This window comes from Podarcis tiliguerta (genome assembly GCF_965153285.1).
Source record: "Podarcis tiliguerta genome assembly, chromosome: 13".
NCBI classification, from domain to species: Eukaryota; Metazoa; Chordata; class Lepidosauria; order Squamata; family Lacertidae; genus Podarcis; species Podarcis tiliguerta.
In genome coordinates, this window is record NC_139546.1 from 51,393,917 (window position 1) to 51,413,433 (window position 19,517).

At 50.7% G+C, this 19,517-nt stretch overlaps 1 protein-coding gene and 1 long non-coding RNA gene across 2 annotated transcripts in view; one reads left to right on the top strand and one right to left on the bottom strand.

The window, feature by feature from the left end:
- FGF11 (fibroblast growth factor 11) overlaps positions 1–14,225 on the top strand; it is a 43,531-nt gene extending 29,306 nt beyond the window's left edge. The window contains exons 2-5 of the mRNA XM_083410787.1: positions 639–749; positions 2,662–2,765; positions 11,982–12,180; positions 13,832–14,225. Coding sequence (XP_083266913.1) covers positions 639–749; positions 2,662–2,765; positions 11,982–12,180; positions 13,832–13,953 — 536 coding nt within the window. The 3' untranslated portion in view covers positions 13,954–14,225. The remainder of the gene's footprint in view (positions 1–638; positions 750–2,661; positions 2,766–11,981; positions 12,181–13,831) is intronic.
- LOC310663273 overlaps positions 1–19,517 on the bottom strand; it is a 297,785-nt gene that overhangs the window by 256,057 nt on the left and 22,211 nt on the right. The window lies entirely within an intron of this gene.

Below are 19,517 nucleotides of genomic sequence, written 5' to 3' on the forward strand. Positions count from 1 at the left end.
ACTGCTGCCAAAAGATATGTTTTTGTGTTTGGTTTGTTTTGTTTTTGATGTATTTTTAATCTTTGTTGGAAGCCACCCAGAGTGGCTGGGAAAACCCAGCCAGATGGGCGGGGTACAAATAATAAATTATTATTATTATTGTTGTTGTTGTTTAATTGCTTTTATTTTTTCATCTATGTCATTTTAAATTGCGGTTGATATTAATGCTATATTCTTCGTTTTAGATTTTATGATTTATGTGGAAATTGTTTTCCATTCGGTTGTGTTCTTTTTGACGTGTTTTATTTATTGCTTACGACTTTTGTTATGTTGCTGATTATATAAATCTCGCCGTGTTGTAAGCCGCCTTGAGCATTGCTTTAACTAGGGAAAGGCAGCATACGAATAAAAGAACGAATGAATATATGAGGATGGTGGCCGGCGAGCCTCTCTGGGGAGAACATCCCGCAAATAGGGAGCCACCACAGAAAAGGCCCCGCTCTCTTGCCGCCACCCTCCGGGCTTCCCTGTGGAGGTTAGGGGCACACAGAGCAAGGTCTTAGACAGCGATTGGAGGGTATGCGTCGGTTCATGTGGGGAGAGGGAAGTCATGTTTCTTACCATGTCTCGCTTCCTTTCCCACCTCCGTTCCGGTGCAGAGCCGCAGCTGAAAGGCATCGTCACCAAACTCTTCTGCAGGCACGGCTATTATCTCCAGGTCCACCCCGACGGCAGTATTGACGGCACCAGAGAGGACACCAACGGCTTCAGTAAGGGCAGCTGGCGGGGCCGGGGGAACCCCTCGCCTGACCCACGTCCGTCGCCCAAAGCCCTGGCAGGAGATCTGGAGAAATCTCTGACCCTCCACCTGCGCATCCCAGAACAGATCGGGGCAGGAGGCTTCCGCTTATTCCCTTTCCAGCAGGGGTAGGGCGGGCAGCAGGGAGCCAGACAGCAGGTGGCGCCGAAGAGCCAACGCCTTATTCCTTTTATTTATTAGAGTCATATACCGCCCTTCTTCGCCATAAGATCTTGGGGCGCTTCCTTGCCAAGTCAGAGAAGGAGGAGGCCACCTCAGAACCGTACCGCCAGAAGGGAACCCCGAAAGGTCATCCAGCCCAACCCCGTGTAACGCAACTGCACAGGGGGTCAGCCAATATTTGGGCCCTCCACCTGCCGGTTGGGTCCTTTTTTGGGCAGGGGGTGTCCTGGCCTGTCCTGGCCCCGGTTTGGGACAAGACCTGGGATATATTCCCGGGCCGTTTGCGAATTAAATCCGGCCTGTTCCTTCCCCCAGGGGGCTGGATCTGGGGGCCTTCTCGCCTGACCACACGGCCCCCCTGTCTGCAGCCGCGGCCTCCCTCCCCCTGGCTCATTCCCTTGCTGGCTTGTGCCATCTGTCTTCCCTTCCTCCCGTCTTCTCTTCCCGTCCATTCCTGGCTCTCTATCTGAGCATAATTGAGCCGGCCCGTCCTCAGAGGACGCGTGATTGATGATCCCTGCTCCTTCCATCTCATCCCGTCCTGGGCTGCTTCCAGCAAATCTCTCCCCTCCACCCTGCGCTAGACCCGAATACAAAACCGGGAGGAGGCTAGCGGCAGCCACGGCCGCAGCAAATCTCGCCACCCCCTCGCCCCCTCGTGCTCTCGCATTTAAAGGAAGCAGAGGCTTTCGAAAGGTCTGTCTGCCACCCACCTCGAACTCGCAACCCTTCATCTCGTTCCTCCTCCTGCTGCTGCCACCGCCGCCAGCAGAATTCACAAGTTCTGCCCATGGGGGTCCGTCTCTGCCCCCCAATATTTCCTCTCTCCTTCCTGGGAGGTTTTTAAGCAGATGTTGGACACCTGCCGTTCTAGGATTCCTAAGCCGTAGTTCCTGTGTTGCGGCGGGTTGGGCTGGATGACCTCAGGGGGTCCCCTTCCAGCTGCACAGTTTGGTGGTTCTAGGATTCTTTCTAAAGGGCACACGGGTCCAGGCTTCCCAACTAGGATAGCAGGGAAGAATTCGGTTCCGCCGAGAAACGACCCAGATCGTCGCTTCTCGAACCAAAACCGTGTTTCGAATTCGGCACTCCTGCGATGTCCGCAACGGACCTCTCCAAACCAAGAAGGTTTTTGGAAAGGTGTATACCTGTGAAAATAAACGAGGAAAGGAGCATTACGTTGCGGGGAAAGCCTTGCAAAAAAAGTGAATATTAGGCAAGGTTTTGACCTGTTTTTATTTTAACTCTTTTGAGAGCTTTTGTATACTGTCTCATTTTTTTACCAACGATTGTATTATTTTATCTTTTCTTTTTGCAAAGTTTTCGGCTCGGTTCCTTGCAATCGAGCAACGCGTAGATTTTTTTAGGAAGCAAATAATGAAGCGAATTTTTGAAAATTGCATTCGGAAGATTGCATTCGCACTCGGATGCCGGCGAATTTTCATGAGGGCTAGTAGCGCCTTTCAAAGCTCATGTGCAAAGAACAGACCTTGAGAAAGGGAAGCGTTAGAAATGGAAATGGACAGTTTTTTTGGGGGGAAATTCCCCTCCCCAGTTAGAAAAGCCTTCTGACAACTCGGGGGCGGGGGTGGGTTAAATCTGTTTCCTGACCCCTATTCTTGACCCCCCCAAAAAAAACCCCTCTTCCTGTTCTTCATTTGGTGTTGACACCGACCTCCTTTCTGCCTCTCTCCCCGCAGCCCTCTTCAACCTGATCCCGGTGGGACTTCGCGTGGTCGCTATCCAGAGCACCAAATCGGGCCAGTACGTCGCCATGAACGCTGAGGGCTACCTCTATACCTCTGTGAGTATCCGGGGGGTTCGATTCCTCCTGCCGCCGGGTGCTGGAAAATTCGGGACGGGGGGAAGAAAGTACCTTTTGGTGCAGCTGAACCTGCGGAACTCCCCGCAACAGGAAAAGGCGGCAGGCCGCTTTAAAAGAGGACGGGGCAAATTTGCAGAGGAGGAGGAGAGGGCTGTCGACGGCCTCTGCAGTCGGAAGAAAGCAATGCTTCCGGATGCCAGTTGCTAGAACGTGCAGAAGGGGAGAGTGCTGGTTGTGCGTTCAAATCCTGATTGCAGGTTTTTTTCATTGTCTACTGGTTTGCTGGGCTAGATGGGCCACTGGTTTGATCCAGCAAGCTCTTCTCACGTCCCGAAAAGTGCTTTAGATGCATGAGTTTGCTCCAATATGTTAGGTAAAGGTAAAGGGACCCTTGACCCTTAGGTCCGGTCGTGGCCGACTCTGGGGTTGCGGCGCTCATCTCGCTTTATTGGCCGAGGGAGCCGGCGTGCAGCTTCCGGGTCATGTGGCCAGCAGGACTAAGCCGCTTCTGGCGAACCAGAGCAGCGCACGGAAATGCCGTTTACCTTCCCGCTGGAGTGGTACCTATTTATCTACTTGCACTGGTGTGCTTTCAAACTGCTAGGCTGGCAGGAGCAGGGACCGAGCAACGGGAGCTCACCCCGTCATTGCGGGGATTCGAACCGCCAACCTTCTGATCGGCAAGTCCTAGGCTCTGTGGTTTAACCCACAGCGCTACCCGTGTCCCTTCCCACTAAACCTCAGGACGAATTTCCTGGCCGTGAGAGCCAGAATGGTCTCCCTCGGGAGCTGGCGGACTCCCCTTCCTTGGAGGTTTTTAAGCAGAGGTTGGATGGACATCTGTCAGGGATGCTTTAGCTGAGATTCCCGCATTGCCGGGGTTGGGCTGGATGACCGCTGGGGTTCCCTTCAAACTCAACACTTCTGCGATTCCAGCAGCAGCTACTGATGTCTGCAGATGGAGTCTGCTTGCTCTGGGAGCCCCCCCCCCACAAAAAACCCCACAGCTAGGAACGGCTACAGCAGCCTCAAGCGGCCCCCCACACTCTGACCTTTTTCGCCGTGCGCTCAGTGGGGGTCAAAAAGGTTGTCAGAGCTCAAGGGCTGGGGCGGCCGACCGAGAGAGAGCTTGATGGGCCCAGGCAGGTGGCGAGGGGGTCGGATGTGGGCTTGCGGAAGCGATGCTCTCCCTTCCAATTGGGGTCAGGGAATTCTCTCTCCAGAGGCCTCGTTAAAGAGGGCAGCTGCTAATTGCAGTTCAGAGGGAGAGAGAGAGGGAAAGTATTCCCCTCCCTGGGAAATAATTACTGTACATGATTCGTTTCACGGGTGCCTGTGCAAAAAAAAACCCCTCCCTGCCTTAAAACCCGGAGACCCGTCTGCAAATTGCAGAACAGCAGCGTCGGAAGGGACCCTGAGGCTCATCTAGTCCAACCCGCTGCAGTGCAGGAATCTTTTGCCCAATGTGGGACTTGAACCCACAACCCGGCGTCGAAGAGTATCGTGCTCTTCTGACTGAGCACCCAAGAGGGCTGCTGGGAACGGGGACAGGCAGAAGAAGACAGCGCAGCCCCCGTCCATCATCCATACCAACCGTAATGGACCAAGATATTCACACCTGGCAGGGGGGGCAGCACAACTTCCTGTGGCAGGGAGTTCCGCAGTTTAACAATGTGCCAGCACTTCCTTCCATCTGCCCCTAATCTCGGCTGCAAAGCAAAGGGCATTCCTACAAAAAAAAACAATCCCAGGAGGAGCCTCCGTTAGCCAAGGGCGCCGGGAAACTATAGTTCCCGGGAAACTACAGTTCCCAGAGTTCACTGGAGAGAGCAAATCAAGCTTGGAAGGTAGATGTGCTTCAAATAATAATAATAAATTTTATTTATATCCCGCCCTCTCCAGCCAAAGCCGGGCTCAGAGCGGCTAACATCAATAAAATGATACACATTTTAAATCATTTCATTATAAAATTAATTCAAATCAAATTGATGGCAACCATTGGGCTAGAGTTCTGTGAAGATTGCCAAAGGAGGGAGTCAGGCTGTGCCCTGGCCAAAGGCCTGGTGGAACAGCTCTGTCTTGCAGGCCCTGCGGAAAGATGTCAAGTCCCGCAGGGCCCTGGTCTCTTGGGACAGAGCGTTCCACCAGATCGGGGCCACAGCCGAAAAAGCCCTGGCTCTGGTTGAGGCTAGCCTAACCTCTCTGTGGCCTGGGACCTTCAGGATGTTTTTGTTTGAAGACTGTAAGTTCCTCCATGGGGCATACCAGGAGAGGCGGTCCTGTAGGTACGAGGGTCCTAGGCCGTATAGGGCTTTAAAGGTTAAAACCAGCACCTTAAACCTGATCCTGTACTCCACCGGGAGCCAGTGCAGCTGGTAAAGCACCGGGTGAACGTGATCCTGCAGTGAGGACCCCGTAAGGAGGCCTGTGCGCTCACCGTCTGAAATAAAACAGTGTCTTTTCTAAAAGTCGGCCGGCTGCCAGGATCAGCCGACCTTCTTCTGGGTACCCCTTTCTCGTCCTCCGGCCCGGCAGATGCCGAGGCGCCCTGACCCCCCCCCCTTTGCTCCTCTCGCCGGGAAGCGCCCTGCTTGCAGCAGCGTGGTCCGTGCCCGAGCGACGCATCTCTGGGCAAATTCCTGGCAGCGACCGCCTCGGAGGGCTGGCGTTTTTTGGAGGGGGGTCCCCGTTCCGAAAATGGAGAGGGAGGTTGGCTTGGGAGGTGCCAGGTGCAGGCTGTGGGCCGGGGGAAGGCGGCGAGGGTTGGGGGGGCGGCGATGAATCATTTATCCGCCGCCTGGAGAGGTGACCCCGATCCGGCGGGGAGCGTGGAACAGCTGACAGGGAGGGAGTTATCCCTGGGAAGATGCTGCCTGTCAGAAAGGATGAGCGTGGCAGAAAGTGATGCCTGGCTGCTTGGGTTTGTGAGAGCGAGGGAGAGAGGCGGAGGGAGGGACGGAGGGCGGGCAGGCGAGGGGGGGCACCACAGCCGGGGAGAGGGAGAAAGAGGCTCTCGGGACACCCCGAAAAAGAAGAGTAAAATCAGTGAATAAGGTAGAGATGAGGGAAGGCGATGCAGAAAGGCATGGAGGGAAATATCCTCCATTCTTCTGTATGCACTGTGTATTTCGAGGCCAGAATTTAAGGGGTTTTAGATCCTATTGAATTCTGGTGCTGGAGGAGACTCTGGAGAGTCCCATGGACTGCAAGAAGATCCAACCTCTCCATTCTGAAGGAAAGCAGCCCTGAGTGCTGACTGGAAGGACAGATCCTGAAGCTGAGGCTCCAAGACTTTGGCCACCTCATGAGAAGAGAAGACTCCCTGGAAAAGACCCTGATGTTGGGAAAGATGGAGGGCACAAGGAGAAGGGGACGACGGAGGACGAGATGGAGGGACAGTGTTCTCGAAGCGACCAGCATGAGTTTGACCAAACTGCGGGAGGCAGTGGAAGACAGGAGGGCGTGGCCTGCTCTGGTCCAGGGGGTCACGAAGAGGCGGACATGACTAAACAACTAAACAACAACAACATAAATTCACTATGTACAAATGTAGACTTTCCAATTAACGATATTTGCGATTCATTTTTATAAATACCGTACGAGGTTAAGGTCTGGTTAACTACTACCCCCCCCTTTTAACACAATATCTTCTTATTGTTCTGATTTGTTTTCTACATGGATAATATTATTGTTTCTTCTTTTTTTGTGCCTTATCAGTGCACTTGTAATTTTGTACATTTTCGATGATGTGAGTGTATATAACACTCCCCCTTAGCTGATCTTCCTGCCTTGGGGTGGGGGGTTGGTCTAGATGATCCTTAGGGGTCCCTTCCAACTGAGCAAGGATTTTTTTTGGCTGCACTGGCTGGCAGCAGTCGCTTCCCAGGGCAACAGGTCGTGAATATTCAGCCGCTGGTGATGAAAGCCGGCTATCCCATTCAGATAGCTTCAGGATCTGTCCTTCCAGTGAGCACTCAGGGCTGATTTCCTTCAGAATGGAGAGGTTTGATCTTCTTGCAGTCCATGGGACTCTCCAGAGTCTCCTCCAGCACCATAATTCAAAAGCATCCATTCTTCGGCCATCAGCCTTCTTGATGGTCCAGCTCTCACTTCCGTACATCACTACTGGGAAAACCGTTCCGGAAGCCCGTTCAGCTTCCAAAATGTCCAGCAACCGAAGCACGGCTTCCGATTGGTTGCAGGAGCTTTTGGGGCACAGGCAGAGAAATGTTCGGAAACCGGAACACTTAACTTTCGGGTTTTCGGCGTTCGGGGGCGGAGGTTTGACTGTACCTGGTACAGGACAGACAGACAGCCACTCAACCTCTTCTTAGAAGGAATGGAAGCCCGTTCCACAGCGCTGAACTAGAGAGACCAAATTAGTGTCTCACCAGCAGGCAGCACCCCCTGTTTGCAAACCAGGTCTTTGTTCAGAAGCATGAGGGCTAGAATCTTAGGCGGAAGGTCACAGATCAGCATCTGAGCATCCGCTGGGCATGTAGAATGTCCCACATCCGATCTGTCGATAGCCTCCCCTGTCCTTTCTTTCTTTCTTTTATAATATTTTTTATTGCTCTTCCATTTTTTCCGTTTCAACATATAGTCATAGCTTGTGTTACAGACGCTTCAGGTTGTGTTTTTTCAGGTTATAGACTGCCGAAATCCGGAAGTAGCGGAACGGGTTACTTCCGGGTTTCAGGGGTCGCGCACATGCAGAAGCGCTAAATCGCGCTTTGCACATGCACAGAAGCATCGCAACTCGCGCGTGCACAGACAAGCCGCTGCACGTTGCGAATACTGCGGGTTGTGAACGTTCATCCCTCACGGATCACGTTCGCAACCTGAGCGTCCACTGTACTCTTGAAATTCACTTTAAATACAGTGGTACCTCAGGTTAAGTACTTAATTCATTCCGGAGGTCCATTCTCAACCTGAAACTGTTCTTAACCTGAAGCACCACTTTAGCTAATGGGGCCTCCTGCTGCTGCCGTGCCACCGGAACACAATTTCTGTTCTCATCCTGAAGCAAAGTTCTTAACCTGAAGCACTATTTCTGGGTTAGCGGAGTCTGTAACCTGAAGCGTATGTAACCTGAAGTACCACTGTATTGCTCCTTCGAGCGTAGACTTCCGTCCCTCCCGCTTCCTGGTTTCCCAGGTATCTTCGCATCCTAGCATTTCTTAATCTTCCCTTTTACATTATTCCTTCTTGCCCTGTCCTTTCTTAAAGCCGCCCAGGCTGGTGGATGGTCCTTGTGGCAGGGAGTTCCACCGTTTAACCGCGCACCAAAGAGGCCCAACCAATCCAGTGTCTGATTTTCGCGGTTTCCCCCAAATGGGACATGAGTGCAGCGCCAGCTCTCTCAATGCCTCGAGAGAGGGCCGCATTCGCTTCCTGGAAGGCTCGCGAGGGCCATTTGCCTGTGGTGGGCGGAGCCAAAGGCAAAAGTGGGTGGGGCCCTGAATATGAATTATCTCTTGACACCCCCTCTCTGTCCTGGGGTCAGAGATTAAGCACAGCTGGGGGGGCACTTAAGGGAGGTGCCAATCAGGAGCAGAGAGGGGTGTGGCTTGGGGCAGGGGGCGTGGCCTGGGAGGCTCCCCAGGGCCAGAAAGCAATGCTTGAAGGGCCACATTCTGCACCCAGGACTGAGGTTCCCTGCCACTCTCCTAGATGCTACGATAAGACTGACTGGGAGGGAATAGGATTATTCAAGAGCTACCCGAAAAGGGATGTTTTAAAATTGATTAATTGCTATTATAGATACATAAAGGAAGATTTAATCTGCTTGACTGCTTGGAGGGCAGGTGATAATAATTAATAATAATAATAATAATAATAATAATAATAATAATAATAATAAATTTTATTTATACCCCGCCCTCCCCAGCCAAGGCCTGGCTCAGGGCAGCTAACAAGCAATAATAAAAACAAGTTGAATGCATACAACTTAAAAACAAGATTAAAATACAGTGGTACCCTGGAAGACGAATGCCTCGCAAGACGGAAAACCCGCTAGACGAAAGGGTTTTCCGTTTTTCAATGCGCTTCGCAGGACGAATTTCCCTATGGGCTTGCTTTGCAAGACGAAAATGTCTTGAGATTTTTTTTCGCTCCCCACCCCCTTTTTCTAAGCCGCTAAACCGCTAATAGCCTTTTAGCAGCTAATCCGCTAATCCCTTAAGCCTTTAATAGCCGCTAATAGCCACTAAACCGCTAATAGCGCTAATCCGCTAAGCCGCTAATAGGGTTGCTTCGCAGGACGAAAAAACCGCTAGACGAAGAGACTCGCGGAAGGAATTAATTTCGTCTTGCGAGGCACCACTGTACAACATTAAAACATTAAAATGCAGCCTCATCACAGGAAATGTATAATGTATAAAAGCCTCAGTTGAACAGGTGACGTTTACGGAGAGGGGTTTAAGGCTGGAAATCTTATACGATACAATACGACAATCTTTATTGTCGTTGTCCCATACGGAAAAACGAAACTGAAAAAATCTACGTCAGGCATTCAAAACTGGGAACAGCACAAGGGGAAGGAAACCAGAGGGGCAAAAGGGGTGGGATGTCAGCTTTTTAATTTGTATTAATTTGGTCACGATTTGTTTTTTAAAAATTATGCGAAATCAATAAAAAGAACCAGGTGAAGGAAAATGTAAAAATTGAACTTGCACGCCTGCTAAAGGAGATAGGCCAGGGATCTGTGGGGCGAAATAACCTCCCCATCTTCTTTCCCCTGATCCCTGCGGAAATCTTTCGGGGGGGGACTTTTCCTCCTCCCTCCCCCACAGATCTCCTGGCGAGTCTTAAGATTCCCTTTTAGTGCCAATTAAACAGCTTTGAAGAAATTTGGCAGTGAAAATGATGGCGGCTGGCGGCTTGGGAGTGAATAAAAGTAGCAGGGGTGCTTCGTCGGCCGGGACACTTTGCTCTCATTAACGTTATGGATCCGTTGGCACCTTCGGCCTCACGATTCTGGGATGGGGACCCAGGTATCCTGGGGACACCCAGAGTTCCTATGGGTGATCTAATACGGGTGTCCATCTAGTGTTGGGCAGCGCCACCTAGTGGCAGGCAGCTGTCAAAACAAGCCAGTGTTTGCATAAATGGGTTTTTTTTTCTCTTTTCATGGTAGTATTGTATTACATCTCCAGCTTTTCCTCCAACAGAGCCGGAGGGGCTTATAATGGTTTCAAAATAGTTGGTTTTTTTTATATATGTACATTTTAATGGTTGATCTGTTGCATATAGATACATGGTGTTTTGCTTGATTGTCCGCAGTGATGAAATTTCTTAACACAGCGCCATCAATATACATAGAGCTGAAAGGGTCCTCTAATCCATTGCAGGAATCACAACAAAAAACCAAGCCTTTAGTGTCATCGGCCCGTGGAACTCCCTGCCAAAAGAAATTCAGCAGCCAATGTCAGGGCCAACTTTTAAAGGCCTGTTGGAAACTTTTCTATTCTGCCAGGCCTATGTAAGCGGTTAAGAATAAATACAGTGGTACCTTGGTTCTCAAACTTCATTCGTTCCGGACGTCGGTTCCAAAACCAAAGCGTTCCAAAACCAAGGCACACTTTCCCATAGAAAGTAATGCAGAACGGATTAATCCATTGCAGACTTTTAAAAACAACCCCTAAAACAGTAATTTAACGTGAATTTTACTATCTAATGAGACCATTGATCCATAAAGTGAAAGCAAAAAGCAATGTACTGCAGTCACACAACCAATCAATCAGTAGCTGAAATGGGTTCCACACAGTCACAAAAACAAAACGAAAAAGAGCCGCAAAAACAGAAATGCAAAATAAATAGCAAAAACAGACAGACGTCAGCGTAACCCTCAAATCAGAAGCGTAACACTCAAAACGGAGCACGTTCAGCTTCCGAAAAATGTTCGCAAACCGGAACACTTACTTCCGGCTTTGCAGCGTTTGGGTTCCAGGTTGTTTGAGTACCAAGTCGTTTGAGAACCAAGAAACCACTGTATCGGCACGATGGCTGGCTGATTTCTAGTTTTAACATTTTATATGGTTTTTTATCATACGGTTTTCTGCACAATTGTTGTAAGCAGCTGCGATTTCCTTTATTTATTCATAGCATTTGTCGGCCATGTTTGTCTCCAAGGAGATCAAGTGGGCATAAATAGTTCCCACCTCCAATAATAATAATAATAATAATAATAATAATATATTTATTATTTATATCCCGCCCATCTGGCTGGGTTTCCCCAGCCACTCTGGGCGGCTATCAATCGAGTGTTAAAAACAATACAGCATTAAATATTAAAAGCTTCCCTAAACAGGGCTGCCTTCAGATGTCTTCTAAAAGTCAGATGGTTGTTGTTCTCTTTGACATCTGGTGGGAGGGTGTTCCACAGGGCGGGGGCCACCACCGAGAAGGCCCTGTGCCTGGTTCCCTGTGACTTGGCTTCTCACAGGGAGGGAACCGCCAGAAGGCCCTCGGAGCTGGGCCTCAGTGTCTGGGCTGAACGATGGAGGTTGTTGTTGTTGTTGTTGTTGTTGTTGTTGTTATTATATTTGTACCGCACCCTTCCATCTGCTTTGCCCCAGCCACAACAACCCCGTGTTGTATCTCAGGCTGGCCCAGGGTCACTCAGCGAGCTTCGTAGTGAGATTCGAACGCCGGTCTCTCTCTTAACCCCTGCACATATTTATAGAGTAAAGGTAAAGGTAAAGGGACCCCTGACCATTAGGTCCAGTCATGGCCGACTCTGGGGTTGCGGCGCTCATCTCGCTTTATTGGCCGAGGGAGCCGGCGTACAGCTTCCGGGTCATGTGGCCAGCAGGACTAAGCCGCTTCTGGCAAACCAGAGCAGTACATGGAAACGCCGTTTACCTTCCCACCAGAGCGATACCTATTGATCTACTTGCACTTTGACGGCTTTCGAACTGCTAGGTGGGCAGGAGCAGGGAGCGAGCAACGGGAGCTCACCCCATCATTGCGGGGATTCGAACCGCCGACCTTCTGATCGGCAAGTCCTAGGCTCTGTGGTTTAACCCACAGCGCCACCCGCGTCCCTAAAACACTGTTGCATTGGCCCCGGGCCTTCCGCGTGGCAGGCGATAATTCTACCACTGAACCACCAATGCAGGCACATTTATAGAGAGCAGTATATAAATGTCTTTTTTTAAATCAAGGAATATAACAAACCTCTCCCCCCTCCAGACTCACTTCACCGCTGAGTGCCGTTTCAAGGAGTGCGTCTTTGAGAATTATTACGTCATGTATTCCTCCACGCTCTACCGGCAGAGGGAGTCTGGGCGGTCGTGGTACCTGGGCATCAACAAGGACGGGCAGGTGATGAAGGGAAACCGAGTCAAGAAGACCAAAGCCGCCGCCCACTTCCTGCCCAAACTGCTGGAAGGTGAGCAGAGGCGGGGGGAGGGGCGTTTGGGAGAGAAACCCCCGGTTCTTGGTGCCGTGCGAGTGATCTCTTTTTTTATATAATAATTTTATTAACTTTCAAATACAAATATATAAAACCGCATCAAAATTTATCACGCATTTTTCTTTTGGACTTCCTCCAGCTTCTCTGCCAATCATCCGTTTTAATTTTTTTATTTACGCATTTCCTAATTTTAATATTGCCTTTTAATATACCCTCCCAGTCTTATTTCCTTTTTTACAATATTCCTCATACTTTCACAGAGCTTCTTGAAAACCCACAAGCGTTATATCTGTTCATCACATATACTCTCCAGATAATCTACAAATTTCCCCCAGTCCTCGGTGAACTTATGGTCTCATAGATATCTGATCTTCCCTGTTAATTTGTCAAGTTCTGCATAGTCCGTCAGTTTCATTCTCCATTCTTCCAGCGTCGGTAATTCTTCCTGCTTCCATTTTTGGAACAGTAGTATTCTCGCCGCTGTTACTGTGTATTGGAGAAGTTTACAGTCCTTTCTATTTATTTCATTTCCTACTATTCCTAAAAGAAAATCCTCTGGTTTCTTAACAAATGTATATTTCAATGTCTTTTTTGATTCGTTATAAATCATCTCGCAGAAGCCTTTTTATAAGGGAAATTCGCTTATTCTGAATAGGATTCCTCGCAAGAAAAGGGAAAAGTTGACAGCTATGCATCAAACCTAAATCCGGCCCGTTTCCTCCTTCCATCAGGAAACCAGTCTAGACTTTCTCCAAAGCCGGCCAACCTTGCTGCTGACTTGTGAGCAAACCAGAATTACTGCAGCGTGGCAAATAGGCTAGGATTAGTCCGGTTTTTGAGCCACAGGTTTATTGTACGAAGGAGGAAACGGGCAAGCTGGAAGGATGACCGGGGCTTGAAAAAGGAACAGTTGAGGGTGTTTAGGAGATCGGAGAGCCATCTTCAAATATCTAAAGGGAAGTTGCCAATTTTGGTGGCCGCCTCCTGTGGCAGGGAGTTCCGCCGTTTACCGTATCTTTGCCTTATAAGATGCACTTTTCCCCCTCCAAAAATGAATGGGAAATGTGTGTGTGTCCTATGGGGCGAATGCAGGCTTTCGCTGAAGCCTGGAAAGCGAGAGGCGTCGGTGCACACCAACCCCTCTCGCTCTCCAGGCTTCAGGAAGCTCTCAGCAAGCCTTGGGAGCCCGCAGGAGTTCCTGCCGGGCTCCCACGGCTTGCGCAGAGCTGCCTCTATCCTGAAGCCCGGGCGCACTGAGCCGGGCTCCCACGGCGTGCAGAGAACAGCCTGTTCTGGGGGCTGGGAAACTCGGGCTTCCCCCACCCCAGCCCCATGCCTGGGGGGGGGGGGGGGGAAATAAAAATTTTTTTCTTTATTTCCCCCCAAAAAAACTAGGTGCGCCCTATGGGCCGGCGCGCCCTATGGGGCGAAAAATATGGTAACTGCGTGCCGCACAGCTCTGCCACCTTTGCCCAAAGAGGCACGCGGCTTAGAGAAGTTCCTGGAGCCCAGGCAAGGTCTTCCTTCACGGGGGGGGGGGGAGCCGCTCTGGTCCCCCGCAACTGGGGGCCGATGGGAATTGTAGTCCGGCGCCATTTTAACCCTTTCCTCCTTTCTCCCTCCGCAGTGGCCTTGTATCGCGAGCCTTCCTTACACAACGTGGTGGAGCCGGTCCTGGCGAAGAAGGCAGAGGAGGCCGGTGCCACCGCCGCGCCCGTCAAAGAGATCTCCAAGGCGGAAGCCACGTAGCCCCGAGGAATGGGGGGGTGCGCCTTCTCCTCCGCCCCCCACTTCCCCCGTGCGAGCCGCCTGCACACACTACCACCCCACACACCTCCGAGACGGCTGCCGGCCAAGAAACACCTTCCCAAACACACCTTCACGGATCTTCCATCTTCTCTCAGGATGTGTCTCCCCTTCTCTCTCGCTGTCTTCCGCCTCTGCGGGACTTTGGACCCGGACAGGATCCGGCCGGGAAAGGAGGAGGTCCGTCGTCGGCCGCCACCTTGGAAAAGAGGGGGGGGAAAGTCTTCCGTTTTGCGCTTACAGGTGCATTACGGCCTCCGGCCACACGGGGGCGACATTGCGAATCCGGGATTTTTCTTCTTCCTAACTGTGACAAATCCACTGTGTATGGGGCTTCCGGCTTCCCTATTGCAGAAGTTGTTGCGTCTCGTCAGGGATAAAAGTGACGTTTTTTGCAACCCAACCGATCCACAGCAGTCTTCCAAAACGGCGAGACGAGTGCGTCTTCGCTGGAACCGACGGCACAACTTCAGGGAGAAGGAGAGAAGTGTTTTTAAAAGAAGTGTGTCAACGTTCTTCTAACAGCCAATGGAAAATGACACAGTTTCCTACTCCGGGGGGGGGGGTTTGGAGGGGGGGAGTTTTTCGATTTCGTGACAACTGTGCTATCCCCTTTTCCGCCACCGGAGGGCGACATTCTCCAATCTGGAATCGTTGCAGGATGTATATAATTTCGCCGCTGGGCTTTTAGGATTTGTGAATAACAGCGGCAGGTGGTTATATGGGGGGGGGCGGGGGGGGTGAGTTGACTCTTGGTTTAACCAGCTCAGGTAGCTGAGACTGTCTTCTGCCTCCAGAAGGTCCCAGGATGTAAAAACTGGGGAGAAACCTTCAAAGCGAAACCATCTAAACACTATTCTCTTGGAGCAATTGAAAAAAAATAATGTGGAATCTTTTTCTTCGTTTGTGGGCACTTTTTTAAAATGAAAAACGTAATGCAATGCCAGTTCCGGACACTCGTGATGAAAAGGACTGCCTTTTCGTTTGCCGGGCTCCTGTGTTCTGCAGCGACAAGACTGTATTTCTGATTTCAGCCACCGGGGGCCGACATTGCGCTATCAGGAACCAAGAACATTTTGCAGCCTGCGAAACTAACAGGTGTCATACCCACCTCCGGCCACCGGATGGCAGCATTGCGTTCACACCAAGGGGCATTTTCCCAGCTTCCACTGCAAAAGAAGAAAATGCAATAACCATATTTGGCCACTGAGTGGCGACACTGTCATACTGGCCTGCGGGGGTGGAGGTCGCAATCTGGACACCCCCCAAAAAACATAATTTGCAACATCTCGATGATCTTCCTGGCGCATGGACCTTATTGGGGAACAAATAGCCAATAACTCAGGGGAGGGTGTATGCCATAAAACTCTGCGCCCGCCCCCCCAAAAACCCACCACCATTTTGACACCCCAACCCTGTCTCCTCCTCCTGCATCCCAGAGCCCAGATTCGCCATACTCCAATCCGATTTCAGGATTTCAAGAGGCCATAAAGGAACGAGACTGAGCGGGGTTTGGGGGGAATAAGCCAATTCGAACCCGTGTTCTGTGAGGGGGGTGGGGATAGGGTTTACTGTGGGGTTCGGAGGGGTCTCTAGGGTGGGGAGTGGATGGATGTGGAATCGTTTTTTGCATCTTGCATTGCCCTGCGTTTGTCTTCCAGAAAATGAACCCGGGACCGTTGCATGGGGTTGGGTTGGATGACCTTCGGGGTGTCCCAACTCCGATCCCTGCTAGAGAAGGGGGGGGTGTTTCCTGTTCCCCATTCCCCAATCCTTCCTGCCCATCCATGGACGCATGTTCTAATTCCACACAGCCACGGAGCTAAGCTGCCCCCCACACCACAAAAAAGCCCTGGGGCCTCGGGTTCAAATCTCAGAAACCACTAGACCGTCCTCCTCCAACCTGGCGCCCCCAGGTCCTTTTTGGACTATAACTCCCATGGGAATAGTCCGAAAACATCTGGGGCGCCAGGCTGCGTTAGACCCTCTTCCAGAAAGCCGGGCCTGGGTTCCGCAATGCCTTGGCCCCGGGTTCCAAATTCGCCTCGCCCTGCTCCATCCTTACCGAGCCATGTTTGAAAGAGAGATCTGATCTCTGTCCAGCCAACAGAGAGCAGGAAGGGACCAACAAACGGGATATCCAGGGGATTCTTTGCACGCGGGACCTGCCCCGCAGCGGGTGGGGCTAGATGCCCTTCGGGGTGTCCCGACCCTACGATTCCACGATCAGGCCCGACGCTTTAATGAGCCATATGCGGCAGTGACTACCTATCTCGTCTTCCTCCCGGCGGTGACCGCACCCAGCCAGAGCCATAGGTGTCCCGGGCACCCGCTGCCGCCCTCGAGTCGGAAACCAGGCGACCCCCTCTCCTTATCCCCTCCTGTCCAATGGCTACAGGGTTCAAGCGAACTCAGGAATTTCTCTGCTGAGGATCCAGTAGGGGCGCAACGGTGTCTTTGCAAGGTACGGCCACAAGGGGGCGACAGCTGCCCAGAAAAAGGCAACCACCCACATGGGAGCAATTCTCCGCCCGGCCACCAGTGGGCGGTGTGGGAAGCGCATGGATCGATCGACTGGTGCAATGTTTTGAGTGAGCTGCTTGGTTTTCTCTTTCGGGGGGTTGTGCGCAAATGATCTCTTCCATGCGCAAACACACACACACAACACATCGCAGCATCTTTTTTCTCCTCCTGCGCAAATGGAGTTGTGTAGATTCAGACGTGTGGCAGCCATCATCAAATATAGTGGTACCTCGGGTTAACTACTTAATTCGTTCCGGAGGTCCGTACTTAACCTGAAACTGTTCTTAACCTGAAGCACCACTTTAGCTAATGGGGCCTCCTGCTGCTGCCGCACCGCCGGAACACGATTTCTGTTCTCATCCTGAAGCAAAGTTCTTAACCCAAGGTACTATTTCTGGGTTAGTGGAGTCTGTAACCTGAAGCGTATGTAACCTGAAGCATATGTAACCTGAGGTACCACTGTATCTGAAAGGCTGTCCCATCACGGGAGAGGGAGCAAGCTTGCTTTCTGATAACCTGGAGAGAAAGGACCCAAACCGAGCGATTCGAATGACAAGAAAAGAAATCCCAACGATGGTTGTCATTATGATTACATTACTTTAGTTGCGATTCTGGAATTGCAGGAACTCTATGTCTATGATTCACTCGAGGTTTTTAAGCAGAGGTTGGAGGGCCACTTATTTGGGATTATTCACCCTTCAATGCAGGGGGGGTTGGACCCTGTGGGGGGGTCTCCTTTCCAACTCTATGGGCCCTACAACGCCCCATTTCCTGCAGCGGCTTTAACCATTTCACTGCCGGGAGATGAATTCCTCTAGAGCCTTCTCATCTTCACCTTTCTGCAACACATTTCTTGAACACCTCTGTGTGTGTGTGTGTTTGCATGTACGGACATCGCGATTGCACCAGTACCAAGCGAGTGGTTCAGAGCGACTGGCTGGCGCGAAAGGTTGTGGGTTTGAAATCTAACCTCTTTCCCCCCCACCTTTTTTTTGTGCGTGCGAACTTTATATCTGAAGGCTGTACTGTGTATATAATTCTGTATAATCTCCTTCCTCCCAGCCACCTTAATGCCTCAGCCGAAGGACAGGGCCGTGGGAGAGGGAGGGTTCGGAGTCCAACTCTGCCTGGTCTCCTTTGGCATTAAACACCCCTCTCCTGCCTCCCCGTGTGTGGGGTTCCCCGGGCCTTCCCCACTCCCTTCTCTCCGCTCAGCCTCCTTTCTCCCTCCCTCCCTCCACCTCTCCTTCCCCTCCGTTCTCCAACTTCTCCAGAGGTTGCCAGGCACAAACGTGGTTCCGTGGTTCCGAGTTCGATTCCTGCCTTGCAAGGGGGTTGGTCTGGATGACCTCGGGTCCCTTCCACGTTTTGAAGGGATTCCAGAATTAAAAATCATTCCAAACTCCACTCTGATTTCTGAGCAGGATTTGAAATCTGCACCATGTATATTCCCACCCCTTTTTTCTGTTGTGGGGGGGAACAAAAGAATTTTGAAATCTGGTAATGGGACCGTTTTCTTTCCGGAACATCCTAATTCCTCGGCCCAGTACAAAAATGGGGGAGAAGTTATAAACCTAAAATCAACCCAAAGAACCCCTCTCATTTTGAATCGGGCTAAGGAACCGGGATGTTCTGAAAAGGAGTGCTTTTCTTTTCTTTAAAAAATGTTCAGGGCTTCTCACAATCTCTCTCTTTTTAATTGATACAGCAAAAAAAAAAAAACCAAACACGGATACAGGATTACCCACAGGAATAACAATAAACACAAAATTTTCTTAGCAAACCATAAAACATTAGTTGCTCTTAACACTATAGACCCAACCTCCCATATATTCCTTATTTCAATTTCATATTAATTATTGCCAATACACACTTTTATCATCATTTAACTTTTTCTCAATATATCTTTACTCTCGTGGCTATCTTGCAACGATTACTGAAGTTCCCCTCGTTTTGACTCAAGAAAACCACCGTTTTATAGTTCAAATCAGGGAAATAAAGACTGTATACGGACAAAAGTACGACGATTCACAAAACATTTAGGGGTTTGCGTACCCCTGTGCCCCCCAAAAAGCACTGATGAAAAGCAAACTCCCTGATTCCCAGATTTCAAAACCCTTTTCATTTCGCTTCCAGATCTGAAATGGAAAAAACGGGATTTCAAATCTCTTTGAAGAAGAACCAATTTTTCAGAAATAAATTCCCCTCCAAATTTCAAATCTCCCTGTTTGGGAGTTTGAGTTGCACCGTCTCGATCGGAAGTCAGAAAAAACTGCATTTTGGGGCATGTTTAATTTTGGGCTCAGAAACCTTTTCGCTCCCAGATGTGTTCCACCATTCTGCTACAAACCATGGGGACCTGACAACCTCTGGAGGAGGAGGCGGGGCTTGGCCTCCTTGGCTCCGCCCCCCCACTCCCGCCTTCTCCTCCCCCCTCCCCTTTAACCAGCACAGAAAAGCAATAATTGCAGGAATCCTCTCTGCCTTTGGCCACGACTCCCTTGCATGAGAAACCGGCTCCCTCTCAGCAATAACTTAAAAACCTCCCCTTTCCATAAACCTGGTGCGATGGGCCGAGAGTCTCCTTGCCCCCCCACCCCTTTTGTCCTGCACTCTGGAAATAATAATAAAAAAAGAAAGTTTCTATTATTCTACCTGGCTTGTCTCTGTGAGTATCTGGAGGCGGGGTTGGAATGGATGACCTTTGCGGGGGCCCTCTGCAACTGTACGACTCTGCGACGTCTCTCCTCCCGTCGGAGGTTTGGGTGGCCGCCTGGCAGGGATTCTTCAGTCGTCATTTCAGCATTGCAGGGGGGTTCGGCCGGATGACCCCTAGGTGCCCCTCTGAACTCGACCATTCTACAATCCAGACATGCCGGAGATTTCCTTCCCGGCCACCTTTTTAAGGTTCCCTCCTTGGCTCGGACTCGTGGGCATCCCATGCATCTGAATGCTGGACGATTCGGGACTTCTTTGCGCGTTGT